The sequence below is a fragment of the Hemitrygon akajei genome, chromosome 5 (genome assembly GCF_048418815.1).
Source record: "Hemitrygon akajei chromosome 5, sHemAka1.3, whole genome shotgun sequence".
Classification (NCBI taxonomy): Eukaryota; Metazoa; Chordata; class Chondrichthyes; order Myliobatiformes; family Dasyatidae; genus Hemitrygon; species Hemitrygon akajei.
This window is the reverse complement of record NC_133128.1, coordinates 181,179,291-181,204,839: the sequence shown is the minus strand read 5'-3', so window position 1 is coordinate 181,204,839 and position 25,549 is coordinate 181,179,291. Positions and strand designations below refer to the sequence as shown.

The 25,549-nt window shown below is 40.8% G+C and overlaps 1 protein-coding gene across 14 annotated transcripts in view; it reads left to right on the top strand.

Annotated features, from left to right (window-relative positions):
- baz2ba (bromodomain adjacent to zinc finger domain, 2Ba) overlaps positions 1–25,549 on the top strand; it is a 253,351-nt gene that overhangs the window by 218,684 nt on the left and 9,118 nt on the right. For 9 of the 14 annotated variants that reach the window (XM_073047374.1, XM_073047375.1, XM_073047373.1 and 6 more), the window contains 3 exons: positions 14,516–14,823; positions 15,212–15,347; positions 17,569–17,715. In XM_073047374.1, the coding sequence (XP_072903475.1) occupies positions 14,516–14,823; positions 15,212–15,347; positions 17,569–17,715 (591 nt within the window). Of the gene's footprint in view, positions 1–14,515; positions 14,824–15,211; positions 15,348–17,568; positions 17,716–25,549 lie in introns of those variants that run through there. The other 5 variants (XM_073047381.1, XM_073047379.1, XR_012099098.1 and 2 more) reach the window with 4 other exon arrangements.

The window sequence follows — 25,549 nt, the reverse complement described above, 5'->3', positions numbered from 1 at the left end:
CCTCCAGGCTAATGTCCTCCTTTCTATTGCGTTAATCTCCTCTCTAACCAGCAATGCTACCCCACCTCCTTTTCTTTCCTGTCTATCCCTCCTGAATATTGAATATCCCTGGATGTTGAGCTCCCATCCTTGGTCACCCTGGAGCCATGTCTCTGTGATCCCAACTATATCATATTCATTAATAACTATCTGCACATTCAATTCATCCACCTTGTTACGAATGCTCGTCGCATTGACACACAAAGCCTTCAGGCTTGTTTTTACAACACTCTTAGCCCTTATACAATTATGTTGAAAAGTGTCCCTTTTTGCTTTTTGCCCTGGATTTGCCTGCCTGCCACTTTTACTTTTCACCTTACTACTTTTTTGCTTCTACCCTCATTTTACACCCCTCTAAGTGCCTGACCTTGCGCTTTTCCACTTTAAATTTAATTTGCCAGGGTTTCATCCAGTCAACTAATTTGTAAATCTGTATATGTGCCGTTGAAGAAGTGTCCTCATCACAATGTACCCTTCCATCTATTTTTATATCATTGGCAAACTTTAAAAATATTATGTTTAATTCCCTTTCTGCAGGTCATTAATGTAGAGAGGGTACTTCGCTAGTTGTATCCCTCCAACCTGAGAGGACCCAATTACTCCAACTTTGTTTTCTATGTATTAGCGTGTTTTTAATCTATGTTAACACTTTCTCCAGTACCTTTTGTATTCTTAACTGATCCATCAAACTCTTTTGTGGCACCCTGCCAATGCCTTTTGGAATCTAAAAACACATTTACAGATTTCACTCCATCATCTCTCCCTGTCATGTCCTCAAAGATTTGGAGCTAATTTGTCAACTCAAACATGATGTACTTTCCATGTTGACAAGTTTGATTATATTTAGCTTTTCTAAATTATTAGTTATTTCCTCTTTGATTTATTAACTCCAGCTTCTTGCCAACAATAGATGTTCTTGCCTGCCTTCATCCTTTTTTGAGCAAGGAGTCATCTTGACTAAATTGCTGTGGGGTTAATAAGATCAAAGTGTGCCTCAAAGATTGGTGTGAGAGAAGTGAGATTGAATTTAGTTTTGTTTTCATGTAACATTGGCACCAGTATTGAGGACGGTCTCCATCTCAACCATGCTGAGACCAAGGTCCTGGTGAATTGTCTAACTAGGGCCATGGAAAACTCTGGTGTGATTGAGGGAAGTACAGTTCCCATACCAGGTAGTGATGTAGCCAGTCAGGATGCTCCCAATTGTGCCCCTGTAATAAGTCTTTAGGATTTAGGGACTCATGCCAACCGACTTCAACCATCTGAGGTGAAATGGCGCTCTGGTACTTTCTTCACAACACAGCAGATATGTACAGATCACGAGATCCTCGGTGATGTGTATGCCAAGGAACTTAAAGCTGTTCACTCTCTCAATTCCAGATCCATTTATGTCAATGGGGGTTACCCTGTCTCCATTCCTCCTGTAGTCCACAACCAGCTCCTTTGTTTTTGCATCATTGAAGGAAAGGTTATTTTCTTGACACCATAATGTCAGGGTGATGACTTCTTCTCTGTCGGCTGCCTTCGTTATTATTTGAGATGAGGCCAAACAATGTAGTATCGTCAGCAAATTTAATTAGCAGATTGGAGCTGTGGGTGGTGACACAGGGATGGGTATGCAGAGAGTTAAGGAGAGGGCTTAGGACACAGCCCTGAGAGGCTCCTGTGTTGAAGGTCAGAGGTGAGGGAGCCCAATTTTACCACCTGCTGGTGATCTGACAGCAAGTCCAGGATCCAGCTGCACAAGGTGGGTGAAGGCTGAGGTCTCTGAGCTTCTTGTCAAGCCTGGAGGAAATTATGATGTTGAATGCTGAATTGTAGTCCAAGAACAGTATTCTTGAAATATGAAGATAAGCTAGCCAATAATATAAAAGAAGATACCAGAAGATTTTTTAGGCATGTGAAGAGTGAAAGAAGACCAAGAGTGGACAATCAGACTGCTGAAAAATGTCACTGCAGACAGAGGAATGGGGAATAAAGTAATAGTGGACCAACTGCTAAGTATTTTGTATCAGTCTTCGCTATGGAAGACACCAGCAGTATGCCAGAAATTCAGGAGTTTCAGGGCAAAAGTGAGTATGGTTGCTGTTACTAAGGAGAAGGTGCTTGGAAAACTGAAAGATCTAATGGTGGATAAGTCGCCTGTACCAGATGGACTACCCTCCAGGGTTCAGAAAGTGGTATCTGAGGAGATTGTGGAGGCATTAGTCACGATCTTTCAAGAATCACTAGATTCTGGAATGGTTCTAGTGGATGGAAAATTACAAATGTACTCCACTCTTTAAGAAGGGATGGAGGCAAAAGACCGGGAAATTATAGGCCAGTTAGCTTGACCTCAGTGGTTGGCAAGATGTTAGTTCATTATTAAGGATGAGGTTTTGGTGTATTTGGAGGCTGATAAAAATAGGCCGAAGTCTGCCTGGTTTTCTTGAGAGGAAATTTGCCTAACAAATTTGTTGAAATTTGTTACTTGTTGAAATAACAGGCAGGATAGATAAAGAAGAATCGGTGTTTGTTTTTGTTTTGATTTTCAGAAGGCTTTTGATAAGGAACTACATATAAGGCAGCTGAACAAAATAAGAGCCCGTGGTATTACAAAAGGATACAAGCATGGACAGAAGATTGGCTGTCTTGCAGAAGGCAAAGAGTGCAAATAAAGGGCATCTTTTCTCATTGACTGTCAGAGACTATTGCTTTTCTCCAGAGGTCTGTGGTGGGTTTGCATGTTATATGTCAATGATCTGGATGAAGGCATTTGGTCAAGTTTGTGCATGATGCAAAGGTATGTGGAGGAGCATTTTCTGTTCAGGAATCAGGGAATCTGCAGGAGAACGTGGACATATTCAGATAATGGGCAGCAGATGGAATACAGTATATAGCCATGTTCTTTGGTGGAAAGAATAGAGATATTTTGAGAGGACCAGAATATAAAAACAAGGATATTATACTGAGACTTTATAAAGTATTGGTCAGATCTCATTTGGAGCATTGTGAGCTGTTTTGGGCCTCAGATCTAAGAAATATACTGGCATTGGAGAGGGTCCGGAGGAGGTTTACAAGAATGATCCAGGAATGCAAGGGTTAATACTGAGTAGAGTTTGATGGCCCTGTAGCTCTACTCACTGGAGCAGAGGATTGCAGTGGATTTTAATTGAATAGATAGAGTGGAAGTGGAGAGGGTGTTTCCTCTAGTCAGGGAGTCTAGGACCAGAGGGCACAGCCTCAGAATAGAGGGACATCCCTTTCGAACAAAGATGAGGTGGAATTTCTTTAGCCAGAATATGGTGAATTTATGGAATTCATTACCACAGATGGCTACGGAGGCCAAGACATTGGGTTTATTTAAAGTAGAAGTTGATAGTTTCTTGGTTAGTGAGGGCATCAAGGGTTACAGTGAGAACGCAGGAGAAAATAAATCAGCCATAATGGAATGGTGGCGCAAACTCAAAGGGCCGAATGGCCTAATTCTGTTCCTAAGTCTTATGGTGTTATGAACTATTTTCCAATCTTTTGGTATCTTCCTAGAATTTAGTCTCCCTTCAGTCTATGAGCTTTTCTAATACTTTGTCTCCTAGGTTAAAATTTTTAGAAGTTCTTGCCTATCTGATATTTTAGGGATATATAAAGACTGATGCAAAAAAAACTATTTAATGCATCTGAAATTCCATTATTTCCTGTTATTATTTCACCAGCCTTGTTCTCTAAAGGTCCTATATGTACCTTAGCCTCCTTATTTATAACCCATAGCAACTGCAGTTTGTTTTGATATTATATGTGCCCAATTTAATAAAAAAACAATCCCAAGATATGATATTATTTTATGTAGACACAGTAATTTGTTAATTTGTGGAGGGAACAAACATGCAAATAGGCCTAACCTGTACATCAGTGAAGCAGTATCACATTGCGGCAGCAGGGGGAAGCAGGCGGTGGTTACACATTAGAGGAGGGACCAGGCTGTGGGTCCTCTAACTTTGGCTTCTTCTTCAAGTAAGTATTGAGATTTGACTGCCTTTCCTCAAGTTTCTTCTCTTGAAGCAGTTCTCAGTGGCATGAAATCATGTCGCGAATTACTCTTTGCCTCATTGCTTTACTCCCAGTCAGAATCATTATCGACGAACTGGTCCATGATTTGTATGATTGTAGTGATGCTGGTGGTGAGGTTTCTTGATGGTATTTCCTAGGCTGCCTTGCTGTTTGCACTAGCCGCTTCACCAGAGATGGGTATACCATGGAGGTTATTGTGCTGTTTAAATCCATCAAACCATTCTCTGTTGGCTGTGAATGTTACCGATGTATCATGTTCTTCTTGAATATGATTGAAGATGCTTCCAGCTGGCTTAGGGGCTTACTTCGTTGTGTTTGGTCATCCATCCATTTATTTGGTCTGTTTTTCTTTTTTTCCAAGCAAATGTCTCATTGAACAAGTCACCTTCATTAATGGTAACTCTGAGGTCATTGTTGTAGAAGCTTTTATCTTGTCTGCATATTTTTAAAAATTGCTCTGATCGTCGATGCAGCCAATTTCAAAGAGGCGCCAACATCAACCTGAGTCTCACCAGCCTCCAAAGGCCAAATCACTTGCAGTTCCACATCGATGCTAATGCTTTTCCTAGACATCTTAGGTGTACTACCCTCACTGAAAGTTGCAGGCCATTTCCAGACTTGGTGGGTGGAAAAAAATAGAATGGTGAAGGAGCAAGAATGTTTACACACGCAGGGGAGGAAGTGCATGAACTAATAAGCGATTGGCTGTGAATGGCTCAGCATGTGTAAAACAGTCTCATTGGCTGATTGAATGTTTACTGTAATGATGGCTGCTCTTGAGAAGTTTTAAGTGTTCTTTAGAATTAGTTTTTGTTACAGGTGTCCCCTGCTTTACAAATGTTCACTTTACGCCACTTCGCTTTTACAAAAGACCTACCTTAGTAACCTGTTTTCACATTACAAAGAGGATTTTTGCTTTTACGAAAATTTTTCCCATATAAATTAATGGTTCTTTGCTTTATGCCATTTTGGCTTAAGGAAAGTTTCATAGGAATGCTCTACCTTTGTGGGGGGGGGGAACACCTGTATTTTAAAAAAAATGTCAATAAAAAATTGAATAATTGCGTTGTAACGAATCAGTGCTATGCAGGGCCTGAGTGTACAATTATATTTTCTCTCAAATTCAATTCTCTTGACAGCTTAGCTGATGGATCCGGACCACCTTAATCCTCCGATATACCACTGGCAATTTGTGTGCCTTGCTGTTCAGTTTTTTATTATCCTTGATCTCCTTTGTTAACCACTGAATATGCCCCTTACTCATAGAATCACTTCTAATTTGGATGAATTCTTGCTGCGTGTTGTGGTCTAGCTATTTGATTGTCTGTCACAGATAATCTATTTACCTGTCTCTTAGTTTATTTTTCTCAGTCCATCTTAGACAATTTCACCTTGATGCGATTATAATTGACCTATTTAAGCTGAAGATTGATTTTGGTCCAGTGAACTCTCAAAATACATGTAGAATTCCATTATATTTTAATCACTACCTCGTAGGGGATCTTCCACCGCAAGATCTCTTATTAATACTTCCTTATCACTCATGACCATTTCCAAACTACTCTGATCTTGGCTGGTTTCTATAACACACTGCTAGAAAAAGCACTTCTCAAGTTCTTCTCTATCACATTTGCCAGTTTGGTTTGTCCATTTGTTACATAAATGAAAATCTTCCACGTCAATTGTATTTCCCTTGTAATGTGCTGTATATATATTTCCCATTTATGCTCTGCCTCATTGCAAGGTCACATTTTAGGGCCAAAGACTACTCCCACGCATGTCTCCTTTCCCCTGGTTTTCATGATTTCAGCCCGACCTGATTCTGCATTATTATTCACATTATTATTATGACTCAACACTGCTGGGATACCTTCCTTGATTTCAAACATTACCTAATTTTGTTGCTGTTTTGGCATGCCATATAACCTGGATAACTGAGCACCTAATCAAGGTCACCCAGAAGGCTCATCTCTGTAATGGGAACTCAGCAGGCCAGGTAACATCTATGGAGAAAGGTAAACAGTTGACATTTCAGGCCAAGACCCTTCTTCAGGACTGGAAAGAAAGAGAAGTCCAAATAATCATATTGTAAATGCTTTACTTTTTCAAACCAAGACTGTTAAGGTTTTGTTTTCTTATATAGTTTTTACTAAGTCTGGATTTACTCTGTGCCGCATACTTCTGTGTACCAGTCACACTTGTCAAATTCCACCCACCCTCACCCACTTCTATCCTGAGATATTGTGCTCTGATTGCATTTTGATTTATTCTTGAAACCTTTCCCAGATCTATCTAGTTTAAAGCCCTGTCTACCACCCTGGTCCCAGTGCCATTTCAGATGAAAACCATCCCAATGAAACAGTTCTCTTGTTCCTCAGTAATGGTGCCAGTATTCCATAAATTAAACCCCATTTCTACCATACTATGCTTTGAGCCACATACCTTTCTAATCCTCCGTAGCCTTTGCCAACTTTGGAGAGTTGGTGACAGTCTCCTCAGTAGAGGAGTCCTTGTGAAGCCACTTGCACGGGACTCATCAGTCGAAAGTTCCAAAATTTTAATCTAATGAAAATGAATGGAGTACAAAGTATTTTACTGAGGATGTCAAGTGACTTTAAGTACGTATGGTAGTGGTGGTGATTCTGTGCTCATGTAGTCTTTTGTTCTGGGTAGTGATTTTAATTTGTGAGGAGCAGACAAAATGAACTGTACTTGCAAGGTTGCTGATTGTGGAGGGGGGAGGGAGTGATGATGAATCCTATTGTAGATGTACTGGATGGTGTTTCAGTTGTAAGTGCAGTATAGCACATTTCTAATGTGAACCTTGTGGATGATGAAATCAGGTTGATTTGTTCATCACAGGTTTCCCATCCTCTGTCTTTGTGAGCACTATTTTTATTTGAATGATCCAGTCAAGTTTCTTCTCCTGTGTCATTTGGTGATGTTAATGCCAGAGAGAGAGGTTTAGACTCTTTCTTATCAGAGATGAACCCTGGTTGATCCTTGTGTGATTTGAGTATTATTTGCATCTTATTAGCCCAAGCCTAACTGTTGTCCAGGCACTTCTTCATTACGTGAAGATCTGAGAAAGGAGCTCAGTATTGTAATTCAGTGTGTTTTTTGACTACTGACCTCATGATCATCACACATGATGCAGTTCAAGATTTCTGGACTCAGAATTCCAAAGCAATGTTCTAGACCAGTGGTTTCTAATCTTTTTGTATGCCATAGACCAATATCATTAAGCAAGGGGTCCATTGAATTTCATGACATATGCCAGTGAAAGTAAATCTGATGTTGATTCTGATTATGACTCCTGTTTGAGAACACATGTTCTTGACTGAAATTCTAACTTTTGATAACTTTAGCTGTTTGAGTGTAGTCCCCTCCAAACCCATTGTCTTCACTTCAGTCGTTGTTCCATGATGTCACACTTGACCAAATGCTTTGCCTGTATGACTTCACCTCTAGCATGAGATGCCTTAAGATAAGAGCTTTTGGAGTGATGCTGCAGTGAAGTTTGGGGTTTAGTGTTACTGACGATTAGTGAGCTTGTTGTTGAGCAAGTGCTGTTTGATACATCATTGTCAATAACACCTTCCATCACTATGAGATGTTTGAGAATGAACAAATAGTGAAGTATTAGGAAGGTTGATGTACTTTGTGCCGTCCATACAGATCTTGGGTGGGCAATTTTCCCCTCTGTTGAGATAGTTGCCAGTGTTACATCTCGTACAATTCAGATTACTTCAAGGTGAAATTAGTTTTGGACAATAAGTTTGTTTATTTTATTTAGAGATTCAAGCTGTGCCGCCAGCAACCCACCTGGCCTCATCATGGGACAAGTTACCATGACCAGTTAACCCACTGACTGCGATGTGTTTGAACTGTGGCAGGAAATCAGAGCACCTGGAGGAAGCTCATACATTCACGGGTAGATAATCAGCTTAACACCTCCTGGCTGAAGATGACGGAAAAGCTTTCAGCATCCTTACTGCATTTACATGCTGGGCTTAGTTAAAACTGAGGGGAATGTTGGTGGAACTTTCTCCTCCCATTATTTAATTTTCCACTATCATTATAAGTGACTGTAGTAGGACTGCAAAACTATTGCTTAGTTATGGCCATGGTGAGCATGTATATTCATCAGTTGCCACTTCATTGGGTATGAGTGATGCTGCGCCAAGCATGCTCTCCTACATTCCTCACTGAAGGTATTTGATTCCTTTACTTGAAACTGAGATCATGGTGTTACCCTAGGCCAAGAAGGACTATGTATTGCTCACTCCTATCACCACAGTCTTAAATGCCTCCTACGACCGAAGACTCAATAAGAACAAAACAGATTGGTTTGACCCTATGCAATTCTATTCCTCTCTAATTTTATCTTTATCCAGTTTTCCTCATGGCCCTATTTCATGGTCATCTTTGCTATGTGGAATTTCAACTTTTCTTGCAGTTATTGATCCAGTCTTTAAATTACACGTCCATTGTGCTACTATTCAGGATTTTAAAAGCAAATAAAAAATCTGATTTTCTCTTTGGTATACCAGTCGTTCTTAATCATCTTAAATTACTCTGCTAAATGTTTTAGTTGTCAATCATTAAGACTATTAACCCTATTATTAGACAGTGATAAATCCAAAGACCTTTTAAGCAAATTCTGTTACAGATAAATGGTAGTTGCATTTTGATTACCAAAGAAGCCAAATGTGGCCTTGTGCTGATAAGTCATGCCCACTGAGTTTTCTTTTGACATAGACACAAGAACACAACAGCACAGAAACATGAGAAAGTCTGGAGATGTTGGAAATCCAAAGCAATACACACACAAAATACTGGAGGGACTCATTAGGTCAGGCAACATCTATGGAAATGAATAAACAGTCAACACATTGGGACGAGACCTTTCTTTAGGGCTGAAAAGGAAGGGGGAAGGGACCAAAATAAAAAAGGGGTGAGAGAGGAAGAAAGATAATTTGAAGGTGATAGGTGAAGCCAAGTGGGTTGGAAAGATAAAAGGGCTGGAGAAGGAGGAATTTGATAAGAGGAGAGTGGACCATAGAGGAGGGGGAAGAGCTAAGAAGCTAGAGTGTGGAGCAGAAGAAGAGGGGAGGGAATTTTTTTTTAAGCAAAGGAGAAATCAATATTCATGCCATCAGGTTGGGGGCTACCCAGACTGAATATAAGGTGTTGCTCCTCCACCCTGAGGGTAGCCTCACTTTAGCACAAGAGGAAATCATACAGTGACATGTCAGAATGGGAATCAGAATTAAAATGTTTGGCCACCAGGAAGTTCCACTTTTGGCAGATGGAGCGGAGGTGCTCGACAAAGTGGCCCCCCCAATTTATGATGGGTCTCACCAATGTAGAGGAGGCCACATCAGGTGCACTCAACACAATAGGTGCCCCTGGGTGAAGTGTTGCTTCACCTGAAAGGACCTTTTGAGTTTTGAGGCCCTGAATGCAGATGAGGGAGGAGGTATATCACTTTATCCACTTGCAGTTATAAGAGTTGGGAGGGGCAAATGGATGAGGGAATCCGAGAGGGAGAAATCCCTATGGAAAGTGGAGAGGGAATTGAGGTAGTGGTAGGATCCCTTTAGAGATCGCAGAAGTTGTGGAGGATGATGTATGTGTTGGATGCGAAGGCTCTTGGGTTGGTAGATAAGGTCAAGAACTATCATTGTTAAGGCGGTGGGAAGATGGAGTGAGCACAGATGTTCGGGAAATGGAGGAAGTGTAGGTGAGGGCAGCATCAATGGTGGATGAATGGATACCACGTTCTTTGAAGAAGGAGGACATCTCTGATGTCTTGGAAAGGAAAGCTGTGTCCTGGGAACAGATGTGGCAGAGGTGAAGGAACTGAGGAAAGGGAATAACATTTTTACAGGAGACAGGGTGGGAAGAGGTATAGTCAAGATATCCATGGGAATTGGTAGGTTTATAAAAGATGTCAGTTGACAGTTTGTCTCCAGAGATGGAGACAGATTGAGAAAGGGGAGGGAAGAGGTCAGAAACGGACCATGTGAATTTAAAGGCTGGGTGGAAGTTAGAGGCAAAGTTGATTAAATTGCCAAGCTCAGCATGGGTGCATGAAGCAGCATTAATGCACTTGTCAGTGTAGCGGAGGAAGAGATGGGGAGTATTACTGGAGAAGACATCAAATGTGGACAGTTCTTTGTATCCAAAGAAAAGGCAGGTATAGCTGGGACCCATGTGGATGCCCATGACTTCCCCCTTAAGTCCAGAGAAAGTCAGAGCCTGAAGAGAGCCAGTTCTGCCGGGTGGAGGAGAGTGATGGTGGAGTGGAACTGGTTGGTTCTTTTATTGAGAAAGAAAGAAAGAGCTTTGAGGCCTCCTTGATGTGGTGGATGGGGGGTGGGAGTGAGGATTGTAGAAGTGTATAGGGACTCAACATCCATGGTGAAAATAAGGCAGTCAGGGCCAGAGAATTGAAAGTCATTGAGGAGATCGAGAGTCTGAGAAGTGTTGCGGTTGTAGGTGGGAAGGGACTGAACCAAGAGGGATAGAATGGAGTTGTAGTGTGAGGACACAAGTTCGGTGGTGGAGAAACAGGCCATTCAGCCCATCAGGTCTGCTGATCCATTAATCTGCCTAGTTTCATTGACCTGCATATAGACCATAGCCCTACATACCCCTCCCATCCATGTACCTATGCAAATTTCTCTTGTGTGTTGAAATCGAACATGCATCTGTCACTTGAACTGGCAGTCTCACCACCCTCTGAGAGAAGTAGTTCCCCCACTTGTTCCTCTTAAACTTTTCACCTTTCACCCTTAACTGATTACCTCTAGTTGTAGTCTCACCCAACTTCAGTTGAAAAAACCTGCTTGCATTTAGTCTATCTATACCCCTTATAATTTTGCATACCTCTATCAAATCTCCCCTCAATGTTCTACGTTCTAGGGAATAAAGTCCTAACCTATTCAACATTTCTCTATAACTCGGGTCCTCAAGTCCTAGCAATGTTCTTGTAAATTTTCTCTGCACTCTTTCAATCTTCTTTACATCTTTCCTGTAGGTAGATGAACAAAACTGCACACAGTACTCCAAATTAGCCCTTATCAACATCTTACACAATTTCAACATACCATCCCAATTCCTGTACTCAGTACATTGATTTATGACAACCAATGTGCTAAAAGCTTTCTTTAAGACATTATCTACCTGTGATGCTACTTTCAACAAATTATGCACCTGTATTCCCAGATCTCTTTGTTCTGCCACACTCCTCAGTGCCTTAACATTCACAGTGTAAGACCTACTCTGGTTGGTGCATACATCACATTTGTCTGCATTAAATTCCATCTGCCATTTTTCACCCCATTTTTCCAGTTGGCCCTGATCCTGCTGCAAACTTGATAGTCTTCCTCACTGTCCACTACAGTCCCAGTCTTGGTGTCATCCCAAATTTGCTGATTCAGTTTTTCCACATTATCATCCAGATTGTCGATATAGATGGACCCAGCACTGATATCTTTGGCATGCCACTAGTCACAGGTCTCCAGTGAGAGAGAGAGAGAACCATCTACTCCCATTTTCTGGCTTCTTCCATGAAACCAGTATCGAATGCATTTTTCTACCTCATCTTGAATGCCAACCAACTGAATCTACTTGACCATAGTCCCTCACGAGATCTTGTTAAAGGTTTTGCTAAAGTCCATATAGACAACAACCTTCATCAGCTTTCCTGGTAACTTCCTTGAAAAACTCTAAGATTGGTTAGACATGACTTAACAAAGCCATGTTGACTATCCTTAATCAATCCCTGCCTATCCAAATATATCTGGTCCCTTAGAATACCTTCCAATGTCAGGCTTCCTAGTCTATAATTTACTGACTTATTCGTAGTCTTTTTTTTAAAACCATGGAACAACATTAGCTATCCTCCAACCCTCCAGCACCTCACCTGTAGCTAAGGATGTTTTAATTATCTAGGGTCCCTGCACTAGTCTCCCACAGGGTCCAAGGGCTCTGTAATCTGTATAGGGTCCATGACTTCACTGCTGCATTGCCTCAACACACACAAAATGGTGGAGGAGCTCAGTGAGCCAGACAGCATCTATGAAAAAGAAAAAACAGTTGACGTTTCGGTCCAAGGTCTGTCTTCAGGACTGGGAAGGAAGGGGAGAAAGAGTAAGAAGCTGGGGGGAGGGGAGGGAGGAAGAGTTTATAGACTCTCTGTCCGTATCCTGAGTAAATACAGATGCAAAAAATCCATTTAAGATCTCCCCCATCTCTTTCAGCCCCACACTCTGATCTTCCTGAGGACGAATTTTGTTTCTTTCTGTTCTTTTGCTCTTAATATATTTGTAGAAGCCCTCAGGATTCTCTTTTCACCTTGTTTGCTATAGCAGCCTCATGTCGAATTTCAGCGCAGCTGATTTCCTTCCTAAGGGTTCTCTTGCTTTTCTTATACTCAGTATCTAATTTGTTCCTACCTGCCTATACCTGATGCACCTCCTCCTTTTTCTTAACCATGGCCTCAATATCTCTTGAAAACTAAGATTTCCTAAACCTGTTATCCTTACCCTTTATTCTGACAGGAACATGCACTCTGTAATCACTTTTGATGGACTCCCACTTGACAAGTACACCTTTGCCAAAATACAGCCTGTCCCAATCCACGCTTTCTGAATCCTTTATGATACCATCAAAATTGGCCTTTCTCCAATTTAGAATTTCAACCTATGGATCAGACCTATCCTTTTCCCCAATTACCCTGAAACTAATGGCATTATGGAACAAAGTGTTCCCCTACACAAAGTTCTGTCACCTGCCTTGTCTCGTTTCATAATGAATCGTGCTCTCTCTGGTTGGGATTCTGTGTACTGATTAAGGAAATTTTCCTGAACACAGTCGACAAACTCTTTTCCATTCATCTCTTTTACAGTATGGGAGTCCTGGTCAATATTTGGAAAGTTAAAATCAGCTACTATTGCAACTTTGTTTCCTGTAACAGTCTGTGATCTCTCTACAAATTTGGTCTTTTAAATCCTGTGGACTGTCAAATGGGTCTATAAGTATAATCCCATTAATGTGGTCATGTCTTTCTTATGCATGAATTCTACCCATGAAGCCTCAGTAGACAAGTTCTCCAGTCTGTCCAGATGGAGCACTCTCGTGACATTTTCCCTGACTAGTAATGCCACCCCCTTCCCCTGTAATCCCACCTGCTGTATCACATTTAAAACAATGGAATCCTGGAATATTGGGCTGCTAGTCCTGCTCCTCCTGCAACCAAGTCTCACAAATGGCTACAATGTCATAATTCAATGTTTTGATCCATGCCCTGAGCTCTTCCACTTTTCCTACAATACTCCTTGCATTGAAATATACACAGCTATGTACAGGACTCTAGTCCCAACATGCACAAACTTTTGATTCCTGATCTCATATGTTGGCTTAATGACATCTTTCTCCACAACTGTGACACTACCTGTTCTGGTGCTCTAGTTCCCATCCCCTTGCAACACCAGGATATTAGTCCCCCTCCAGTTCGGGTGCAAACAGTCTCTCCTGTACAGGTTAGACCTTCCCTGAAGAAAGCCCAAAGATCCAAAAAAAGGAAGCCCTCCCTGCTGCAATATATACTGACTGCCCCCACTCAATATTTTTTAAATGCTCTCTTCACTATCTGTTGTCTCCTCGGGACTGTGGCACACAAAATCTTTGTCAAAAAAAATAGTCTATCACCAAAATCCAATATGCAGCTTGTTATCCAATTCTTTGTTTTTGAGGGAGTTTCCTACCTATTTATCACGTTTGAGAAGATTTAATGGTGTAACAGTCTGATGTAAAATTTCTCAGCATTTGTAATTACTCCATGCAAGAAATAACTTCATAAATGAAGCTGTCTGGACAGATAGCAGTGATGGATTTTAATTGTCTAAAGTGTTTAATTATGAAACAGATTGCTCAATGTCAGGGGTAAGTTTTTTTATGCAGAGTGGTGAGTGCAAGAAATGGGCTGCCAGTGACTGTGGTGGAGGTGGATGTGATAGGGTCTTTTAAGAGACTCCTGGATAGGTACGTGGAGCTTAGAAAAATAGAGGGCTATGGGTAATGCTAGGTAATTCCTAATGTAAGCATTGTGTGCTGAAGGGCCTGTATTGTGCTGTCGGTTTTCTATGTTTCTATGTTCTATTCAGAGTGCAGCAACATTTCAACCTAAAATGTTTAAAATGAGTAGTGTCTATCAAATGGTTCCTCCCTGAAGATGTGTTATCTCAGAGAAAGGAAAGGTTTGATGATAGTTCTTTCTTTCTCTGCAGCTTTTTAACCCATTTGTATTACTTTTCGAAGTTTTTACACTATTTATCTGAAGGATACCAACACCTGCAAAGTATAAGACTGTACTTTACTGAGAAATTTCAAAGGAAAAAACTTTTTCCTCTTTTTACAGGGTTGGATATGTCCTGAGCCTGCTTCTGACAGAGATGATCTGGTCTACTATGAACACAAACCTTTAAATGCGGAACACGCTGTTGGCCAACACACTGGGGAAGAGGAAGAGGAAAGTGGCAGCAGTATAGAACGGCGAGATGGCAACCCTCTAGATATAGCTGTAACAAGACTGGCTGATTTGGAGAAGAACATAGAGAGAAGGTATCTGAAGAGCCCCTTAAGTACCACCATTCAGATCAAACTGGATAATGTGGGCACAGTTACAGTTCCTGCTCCTGCACCATCCAATACAGGTGATGGTGATGGGTAGGTTATCGAGATTAACTTGGAAAATTATTGTGCTTTTCTGCTAATTGGAGCCTTTTTTCTTGCCTGTTTTTCCCCCTTGTTTCTTGTGTGTGTGTGATCCATGTGGATCATCCTTATCTGCATGGTGCTTTGTAGAGACTTCTTTTACTGTGGATGTTTTTGTCTGCAGGAATGTCCAACGTCATTTGATCATATATTAGCTTTAAGTCATGTTGCCACAATGCTAAAGGGAAGTTCCAGTGCCTAAACATTATATCAACTCTCTACTGGCTGTGCACACTGCTGTTTAAAAACATTTTGGCTTGATGTGACATTTTTGTTCAGGGGAATACAGTCCCAACATCATCAACGTTTTAATAATTTTAGTTCTTATTGCTTTGAACAGAAGTGATGAAGATATTGCCCCTGGACTAAAAATGTGGAGGAAAGCCTTGTCTCAAGCTCACAATGCTGCTCAGGTAGCAATGTGCCTTCAACAGTTGGAGAAGACAATAGCATGGGAGAAATCAATCATGAAAGTTGTGAGTCCTGCTTTCTTTTTCTTTTCATAAGCATGCCCATTTATTTCATTAATCTGTATTCTCTCCATTTCCCCTATTGGATAAAACTATCAGTCAGCAAAATGTTGGGCATTAGGGTGAAGCACTTTAGAAGAAACACTTCTGTACAGTCAGAGCAATTCCTCAACCTTTAGCTGTGCTGCTGTTAATGAAGCTGATCCATCAGCCGTAATCAGACCCTGTGAATCCCATCCCTTAGAATACCTTCCAGTAATTTATCCACTACTGACATCAACCTGACTGGCCGAGGATCCTTTCCAATCACACATTTCCTGTGATATGATCCTAAATGTTTTCTCATTTTCCTGGTTTTGATGATGGTTTTTTTGGCTTGAAACATTAATTCTGTTTCTCTATTTAAAAATACTCCCTGCTGTATGTATTCAACATTTTCTTTATTGATTTATTTAAATAGAGATTATTGCTGAATTTGAAAAGTAAATCATGAGCTCATCATAACCTGGGATGAGTCCAATTTTTTACATTTAAATCAATAGAACTTTGAGATAAATACTATTTAATAAACATTGTGCACAGTGTAAATGTAGAAAAATGACATAAAATGCGATGCTTTGTAATATCTTTCTCTTCATTTAGAAAGTGCTACTTTAGATCAATAAACTAAAGTGCCATCCCACTAATAATTCTTACAAATTTAACTTAAAATAGGAGTACTGTAGAAACACAGAAAACCTACAGCACAATACAGGCCCTTCGGCCCACAAAGCTGTGCCATTAGAAATTACCCAGGATTACCCATAGCCCTTTATTTTTCTGAGCTCCATGTACCTGTCCAGGAGTCTCTTAAAAGACTCTATCATATATCCTCCTCCACCACCATCACTGGCAGCCCATTCCACGCACTCACCACTCCCTGTGTTTTTTTTTAAAAAAAGCTTACCCCTAAAATCTCTTCTGTACCTACTTCCAAGCACCTTAAAATTATGCCCTCTCGTGCTAGCCATTTCAGCCCTGGGAAAAAGCCTCTGACTATACACATGATCAATGCCTCTCATCATCTTATACACCTCTATCAGGTCACCTGTCATCCTCCGTCATTCCAAGGAAAAAAGGCTGAGTTCACTCAACCTATTCTCATAAGGAATACTCCCTAATCCAGGCAACATCCTTGTAAATCTCCTCTTCACCCTTTCTATGGTTTTCACATGGTTCCTGTAGTGAGCCAACCAGAACTGAGCACAGTATTAAGAACAATATGGAAAATGTATTGCTTTTGGGGCTGATTGCACAGATAAATATTGCTTTCTCATCATACTAGACAGTATATAATAGCATAGTATATGTTTACATTTATAACTCGTACAGCAACTCCACTGAAGGGTAAAGTGATCTTTTTGATCAGTAGTGTCCAGCTTCATAGTTTTACTTTACTTACTGCCCATTACGCCGCTGGTGTTTAGGACAGCAATGAAAATGCTCGATCTCTGGCAGTGTTCAGGGCTACCTTCATCATGTCAGTAGCTTCCTCTCAGTTTTCACGTGTCAGTTATGCAAGTTCCAGGTAGAGTCTCAAATATACTATCGCACTCAGATGTAGAAGGATTCTTCATTGCTGTTTCCATAACAATATCGTTTTACCAGTCATGTTTGTTAGCCCTGAACTGAACCCCCCCAAACCTGGAGGACCGGTAGACCACTCTTAGTCTGCCCTCTATCCTTTGGCTTCTGGTTGGGTCAACCATGCCAAACAGGTCAAAGCCCTGACTTCAGCCAACGTAGCTCTATGGGTCATTGAGGCACGCAAGCCTCCAAACCATGACAAGATCCCTGTAGGAGCAGCATACTGGAACCCAAAAATCTCTGATCAAGCTTCATGTGAAGTTTTGTTCAAACTCTGTACTGTCCACATCAGGGCATATTTACATAGCTAGCACAAAATGTTCTTTAACAATGAGATTAAAAAGTATGACAGTTGGTTTAATCAGAGTTAATGATAGAAAAGCTCTACTGATTTGCTCTCAGGTACTCTTGGAGTTGTACCTATAAGGCTTATGCCACAATTGCACATGAAGGAAGGAATCAGGAGTTTGGCATAGAGGGTAAGAGGCTTATCAGCAATGAGGGTTTTGGCCTCTCTTACCATTAGAAAGATTTGACAACAGGTGAGTCAGATAGTCTTGCTCACAAGTTGATCAAAGTTTTTATTTGTAATTTTTAACAGTACTGCCAGATATGTCGAAAGGGAGATAATGAAGAATTGCTTCTTCTATGTGATGGTTGTGACAAGGGATGTCACACTTACTGTCACAGGCCCAAAATCACTACTATTCCAGATGGTGACTGGTTTTGTCCTGCCTGCATTGCTAAGGTAATGTAATTGGAAAGTCTGAATCTATGCAATTGATAATAGGTATCTCTTTGTTATATTGCAAAACCTATGATCAGCAGTTAAGTCAGAACCTGTAAATCATAAGTGCTTTATCTAGAGAGGAATAATACAGGCTGTTCCCAGGTTATGAATGGGTTACATTTTTACAGAATCACATGATAAGCTTAACCATACCTCCCCTCCACAGTATAGAAATGAATGGTGTTGATAAAGGCCAGTTAATATTTATTTATTGTGTTCCCATTTGGTTACAATGGTACAGAATCAGGATGGTACTTTATTTACATGAATTTTCTTGTACTAGTATCGATAGAAACATTTACTAATCAATTTCCAAAGCAACTCTTAGGATGTCTCCCGTGGTGAGACTGTCAGACTGTTTTTAAGAGAGAATTGTGTATGGTTACTGCAGTGGAGTTGTGCATAAAACAGGCTATTTCCATAAAACATAGGAGCAGAATTAGGCCATTTGGCGTATCGAGTCTGGTTCTCATTTGAATTTGATATTTATGGGAGCTTATTTATAGGTGTTCTTAAATCAGGTGTTTGTAAACTTTGAACTTTCAAATACACACTCTTTGGTTAGCAATGTTAGTTGTCTCAGGCAGATTATTTTTCTGTTCACACTCGTGCTTTTGATTTTTATTTGTCTCCCACTGAACTTCCAAATTTACACAATACTATTTACTAGAAAGCTTCCACTAATTGCCAAAAAACTGAAATTTGGCAGAAAGTGAAACATGATGAGAACAATAGATGGAGAAAAAAAATGAATAAAAATATTTTGATTCTTGGTTTTATCATAGTGTTGTATGAGAAGATTTCTAACATGACCATCTCATACTCCGTCAGGTTTCTCATCCAGGCTACGTTCTATTAATGACCAATTTAAATACAAATTTTAGCAAATAACCTGTCAGCAGAAAGCTTTAGTCATCAAACTTTGTAACTAATTGGAGATTCTGAACCAATGGTCTTGAGTAGCTTGAGTTTAAAACAAAGTCATTTACTTTGTTGCATTTCAGTGCTATGTAATCTTTGTGATGTTTTTTCCACCAAAGTGAAACTTTTATTTATTCCTTAATTGTATATCCAGATTCCTTTTATGGGCGTGTGCTCAACTGTGTTGTGACATTGATATGCTACTATAAATGACAAAACTATAAACTACTTTTGCAAGATGAAGTGAAATTAGATCTAGAAGACCTGCAGCAAATTGAACTGCATCAATGCACATAGACTTCAATGTTGAGAGATTTCCTGTGCTTTTAGTATATTTTGAAACAGAATACGTTTGAAGCAATTGGAAAACTGAATTTGCTCTTGTAACTTTACAGAAGATTTGCAAAGTAGCTGATGAAACTGATGTGCAGATGTTTAATTTCAGTTTAGTATAATATATGCCTGCTCCCCAAATACACTGATTTACTAGGTTTGCTACAAAACATAAATAATCATCATGAGTTTTGTAATTCAGGTATCTTGGAAATGATCATTATGTGCATGGTAAATAAGAGAATTTATACAAATCTGGAAAGAGCATAAGCTACTGAGGTTCCCAACCTGGGATCCACAGACCCCTTGCTTAATGGTATTGGTCCATGGCATAACAAAAATTGGGAACCCCCAGCTTTGACCTTGCTGTATTTCTGCTAGTGTGATTACCCTGGTGGTCAAGTTGAAGAATGAATAATTTCAATAAAAAAGAGGTTCTTGTTTACTTTGAATGGCTTGTTTGTGTGTGTGTGTGTATGTGTATATATTTCTAATAAAGATCTTTAAATATTAAAGGAATCATGATATGAGATTAGGTAGCAGAGGGGTAAAAGATCAGTCTTGATGTTTTTCAATTGTGGAGCAGGAGTGATGGACAAAATGGCCTATTACTATTCCTGATGCTCACATTTCTTTGGGTAGTGAAGATCCAGTAACTCATATTACAGAAAACTGATATACAGATTGCAATTTCATGCAAAATATGAGCACTGTCCCTAGGTACAAAGTGTGAGATATTAATCATTTCAGTATTTGTAGCTCTGCCTTCAGCTGCCAATAACCATATAACAATTACAGCACAGAAACAGGCCATCTCGGCCCTTCTAGTCCATGCTGAACGCTTACTCTCACCTAGTCTCACCTACCTGCACTCAGCCCATAACCCTCCATTCCTTTCTTGTCCATATACCTATCCAATTTTTTTTTAAGTGACAAAATCGAACCTGCCTCTACCACTTCTATTGGAAGCTCATTCCAAACAGCTACCACTCCCTGAGTAAAGAAGTTCCCCCTGTGTTACCCTTAAACTTTTGCCCTTTAACTCTCAACTCATGTCCTCTTGTTTGAACCTCCCCTACTCTCAATGGAAAAAGCCTATCCACGTCAACTCTTACCTATCCACCTCATAATTTTAAATACCTCTATCAAGTCCCCCCTCAACCTTCTAGGCTCCAAAGAATAAAGACCTAACTTGTTCAACTTTTCTCTGTAACTTAGGTGCTGAAACCCAGGTAACATTCTAGCAAATCTCCTCTGTACTCTCTCTGTTGACATCTTTCCTATAATTTGGTGACCAGAACTGTACACAATACTCCAAATTTGGCCTCACCAATGCCTTGTACAATTTTAACATTACATCCCAACTCCTATACTCAATGCTCTGATTTATAAAGGCCAGCATACCAAAAGCTTTCTTCACCACCCTATCCACGTGAGATTCCACCTTCAGGGAACTATGCACCATTATTCCTAGATCACTCTGTTCTACTGCATTCCTCAATGCCCTACCATTTATGTCCTATTTTGATTATTCCTACCAAAATGTAGCACCTCACTCTTATCAGCATTAATACTGTAAGACCTAAAAATCCCACTCTAAAGTTGTCTCCCTCTTCCTTTAAGATTTTGCTTAAAATGTTCTGCTTTGATCATATACTCTTATGTCCTTGTTTGGACAAGAGTCAAAATTTGAGTGACTATACTCCTGTGTGATAGCCAGAGTGCTAGAAAGATGGCAAATTCAGGATGTTATTGTGGCAAACATGCTGAAGAACAATCTGGTAATGAGCACGTGAACTGCCCTTTTAACAAATTACTGATTGCCCTGAAATCTGATTCCCTACATGTTTCAGGAGAAGTTATAATACAGTAGATTCCAGTTAACTGGGACACATTGGGACATATTTTGGCCTAATTAAGTGCCTGCCCCAATTTGTCAAGGTTTCATGGAAATAGGTAAAAATGTATAAAAATGATAAATTGCTGTTTAGCTGAGTGACAAACTTATGTGCTTAAATGAAATATGGAACAAATTGGAACACTAACAATACTACTACAGTACAATAAAATTGTAGTTCCTAATAGTTATCAATGGAGGAATTCATTCAGTGTACACTTTTGATTAACTGTAAATGAACAAAATCAGTGCAGACACAATGGACTGCCTTTATACAATGATTGCATCCTCCGAATTGTCATGTACATTGTGACATTCAAGATAGTCATCGATATCTTAATTTGTAATTCCTGACTTGTTGAAGTAGTGAAGTTGTTTCATTTCCACTCCTGGTGTTTCCTGGCATCTCCAAGACTATAGTGGATAATGTTCTGTGGTTCTATGGGAAGTATAGGAGACCAAAGCAGTGATTCTGCCTTGGTTTTCTATTCATTTTTCTATTCAGCTGGTCATTGCTGGGGAGATCAGCATTTATTACCCTCGAAGAGGGTGGTGAGCTGCCCTTTGAATACTGTAGTTAAGATGCTTCCTAACTGCAGTATTAGTTGGAGATGTACAGGATTTAGACCCAGTGATGATGGGCAATGTATAATTATGACTCAGATGAACAGGCAGTGTGTTGCTTCTGCTACTACAAAGAGAAACAAGGAAAATAGTTTCCTGGGCAAGAGAAAGGGCATTTGCAATAATTATTTTGAAATTCAAAGTCATTAGTTCCAATAAAGGTTTTTATACATTAATTGAATAATAGAATAAGACTAAGTGGTAGAGGGTATAAAATGTCTGCTTTTGTTTCCTTATTTACGAAATGACAAGACCTGGAAGGGCATGCAGCTAGGGTTCAATTAATTGATTCATTGCTAAGGAGGTTGTCTTGTGAGGGAAGTTTAAAAAGAAATGGGTTTTACTTTCTGGAGATAGAAATATAAAAAATACTTCTTTGAATCACATCAAATGTTCAGAGTTTCCATACCAGAGGAATGTAAATCATGATAAGGGATTGCGTTATCATGAATATAGAACTGAGTTCTTATATATTTTTAATGTGCAACTCTAAGGAAATGTACCATCTTGTTGTTTCCAGATTTCTGTTACATTTTTAACATGAATATTGAGTTTTTCAGCTAATTTGCAGGCAAATTATTTTAAAACATAGAGTAAAACATGTTTAGGAACTTGTCTGATAGATATGTCTCATGGTACTAAATAAGGCCCACTTTAACATTATGCTTGGATTCTCTTGTGCTCTGCTTGAGATTTATAACCTCAGTGAGCGCCAGAGGTTACAGTTCCACATCCAGCATCGTTAACCTTAAACTTTTAATACAGTATTGGGCTGTTTTTGTCGGAATCTGTTGTACTTTTGTGTCTGGGAGAAAGGTCTCAGCCGGAAACATCGACTGTTCATTCATTTCTATAGACACTGCCTGACCTGCTGAATTGATCTAGCATTTTGTCTGTGTTGCTTTGGATTTCCAGCATCTGCAGTTCTCTTGTGTTTAGATTTTGTATGATCTTTATGTGGCTTCTATTGCAGATATTATATTATGACAAGAATTAATTTTTGAGCTCGTTTTCTAGATATTATGGCTAAGATTTATTAAGCATCTAGTTGCCAATGCACCATTTGAACCCATGAGGTTTTTAAGGATACATAATTGCATCTGTTTTGTGTGGTCATGTTACTCCCACAGTGATGCTAGTTTGATGGGTCAATATTCTGAATCTGGTGACAATGAGAATGAAGTTGAAGAGCTAAGTTAATATTTCACTGACTTATTCAGACAGATTTTGAATCTGGAACATGTGCAGCCATGATTTTGTGGGGGAAAGCTATGTTAACAGTATTAAATTCACAGTTCTATTGAAAACCCTTCTACTTGAAGGTGTTAACCAATTCTTCTTTCTACGGACGTTGCCTCGCTAGTTGATTTTTTTTGCAGTGATTCCAGCATCTATGTTTTTCTGAACACAAAAATATAACTGCAGATGCTGTGGATCAAAGAATACGTACACAACGCTGGAAGAACTCAGCAGGTCAGGCAGCATCTGTGAGAAAAGAGTAGCCAATGTTTCGGGCCGAGACCCTTCATCAGGAATGGGGGGAGTGGGGGGGGAAGAGAGGGCCGAAGCCCGGTAATAGAGATAGGGGAGGGGCTAGGGCCTAGAGGCGTCAGGTGGAAAACCAATCAGAAGAAAGATAAAGGGGGTAGGGGGAGGGGATAAACATGAAAGAACTGTGGAGAAAAAGAAGCAGAAAGTTGAAAGGGGAGAGAAGCAGAGAGGGACCTGGGATAGGGGAAGGGGGAGGGAATTACTGGAAATTGGAGAATTCAATGTTCATACCACCAGGCTGTAGGCTACCCAGACGGTAGATGAGGTGTTGCTCCTCTAACCTGAGTTTGGCCTCATCATGGCAGTAGAGGAGACCATGTATGGACATATCTAGATGGGAATGAGAGGCAGAGTTGAAGTGGGTGGCAACCGGGAGGTAACCGTAGCCATGGGCACTCGCATGGGCCCCAGCTATGCCTGCTGCTTTGTGGGTTATGTGGAACAGTCTATGCTCCAAATCTGTACTGGCACCACTCCCCAACTTTTCCTCCGCTACATTGACGACTACATTGGTGCTGCTTCCTGCACCCATGCTGAACTCGTCAATTTCATCAACTTTGCCTCTAACTTTCACCCAGCCCTTAAATTCACTTGGTCCATCTCGGAAACTTCTCTCCCCTTTCTTGATTTCTCAGTCTCCATCTCTGGAGACAGACTATCCACTGACATCTTCTACAAACCCACTGACTCCCATAACTATCTTGACTTATACCTCTTCCCACCCTGCCCAATGCAAAAATGCCATTCCTTATTCCCAGTTCCTCCGTCTCCGCCACATCTGCTCCCAGGATGAGGCTTTCCGTTCCAGGACTTCTCAAATGTCCTCTTTCTTTCAGGATCGTGGTTTCCCATCTGGCGTCATCAAAGATGCCCTTACCCGCATCTCCTCCACTTCCCGCACTTCAGCCCTTAACCCATCCTCCCATCACCACAACAGGGACAGGGTTCCCCTTGTCCTCACTTACCACCCCACCAGCCTCCGGATCCAGCATATTAACCTCCGCAACTTCCGCCACCTTCAACAGGACCCCACCACCAAGCACATCTTTCCCTCCCTACCCCTCTCAGCTTTTCGCAGGGATCGTTCCCTCCGCGACTACCTGGCCCACATGTCCCTCCCCACAGAACTCCCACCTGGCACTTATCCTTGCAAGCACAAATGCTACACCTGTCCCCCACACCTCCCCCCTTACCACCATTCCGGGCCCCAGACAGTCCTTCCAGGTGAGGCAACACTTCACCTGCGAGTCTGCTGGAGTCGTCTATTGCATCCGGCGCTCCCGGTGCGGCCTCCTCTACATCAGCGAGACCTGATGCAGATTGGGGGATCGCTTTGTTGAGCACCTACGCTCCGTCCGTCACAATAGACAGGACCTCCCGGTTGCCACCCACTTCAACTCTGCCTCTCATTCCCATCTAGATATGTCCATACATGGCCTCCTCTGCTGCCATGATGAGGCAAAACTCAGGTTGGAGGAGCAACACCTCATCTACCGTCTGGGTAGCCTCCAGCCTGGTGGTATGAACATTGAATTCTCCAATTTCCAGTAATTCCCTCCCCCTCCCCCTTCCCCTATCCCAGGTCCCTCTCTGCCTCTCTCCCCTTTCAACTTTCTGCTTCTTTATCTCCACAGTTCTTTCATGCTTATCCCCTCCCCCTCCCCCCTTTATCTTTCCTCTAATTGGTTTTCCACCTGGCGCCTCTAGGCCCTACCCCCTCCCCTATCTCTATTACCGGGCTTCGGCCCTCTCTTCCCTCCCATTCCTGATGAAGGGTCTCGGCCCGAAACGTTGTGATGCACCATCAATAACTCTCGGAGACGGCAGGCAAACGATAGGCTTTTATTAGCTGCAAGAAACGACCGCACAACATCCTGGAGACTGAGGGGGGAAGCTGTGCCTCCAACCGCCTTTATACAGGGCTCTGTGGGAGGAGCTACAGGAGCAGTCAGCAGAGAGGCGTGTCCAGACAGGTATATGTAGTTCACCACACGTTGGCTACTCTTTTCTCTCGGATGCTGCCTGACCTGCTGAGTTCTTCCAGCGTTGTGTACGTATTCTATGTTTTTCTGATGTTTTCGAGTACAATCATGAGTGGTATATTTGATTTCACTTTGTAACTTTTAGACTATGTACTACCTGTTCTTAAAGCTTTACATATCAATAAATATATTCATTACAATTTTGCATTTTTGTGGCTTAATTCATGAAAAAATAAGGAGGCTTCAAATTAGAACTCGTTAAATTTATATTATAATGTAGATCAGTGGTACTCAATGTGAGCCATATTGTCTCCAGAAGGCTGTGCCGGATTTCATAGGGACCTCAAATAAAAAAACATGAAACTGGGCCACAGGTGTTTCTGAATAGGCCATGCTAATTTTACTGTTTTAATGAAATATTACTAAAATATATAAATAGGACGAAATGAATATACTGTATGTAATTTAGTTGGAACACAATGAA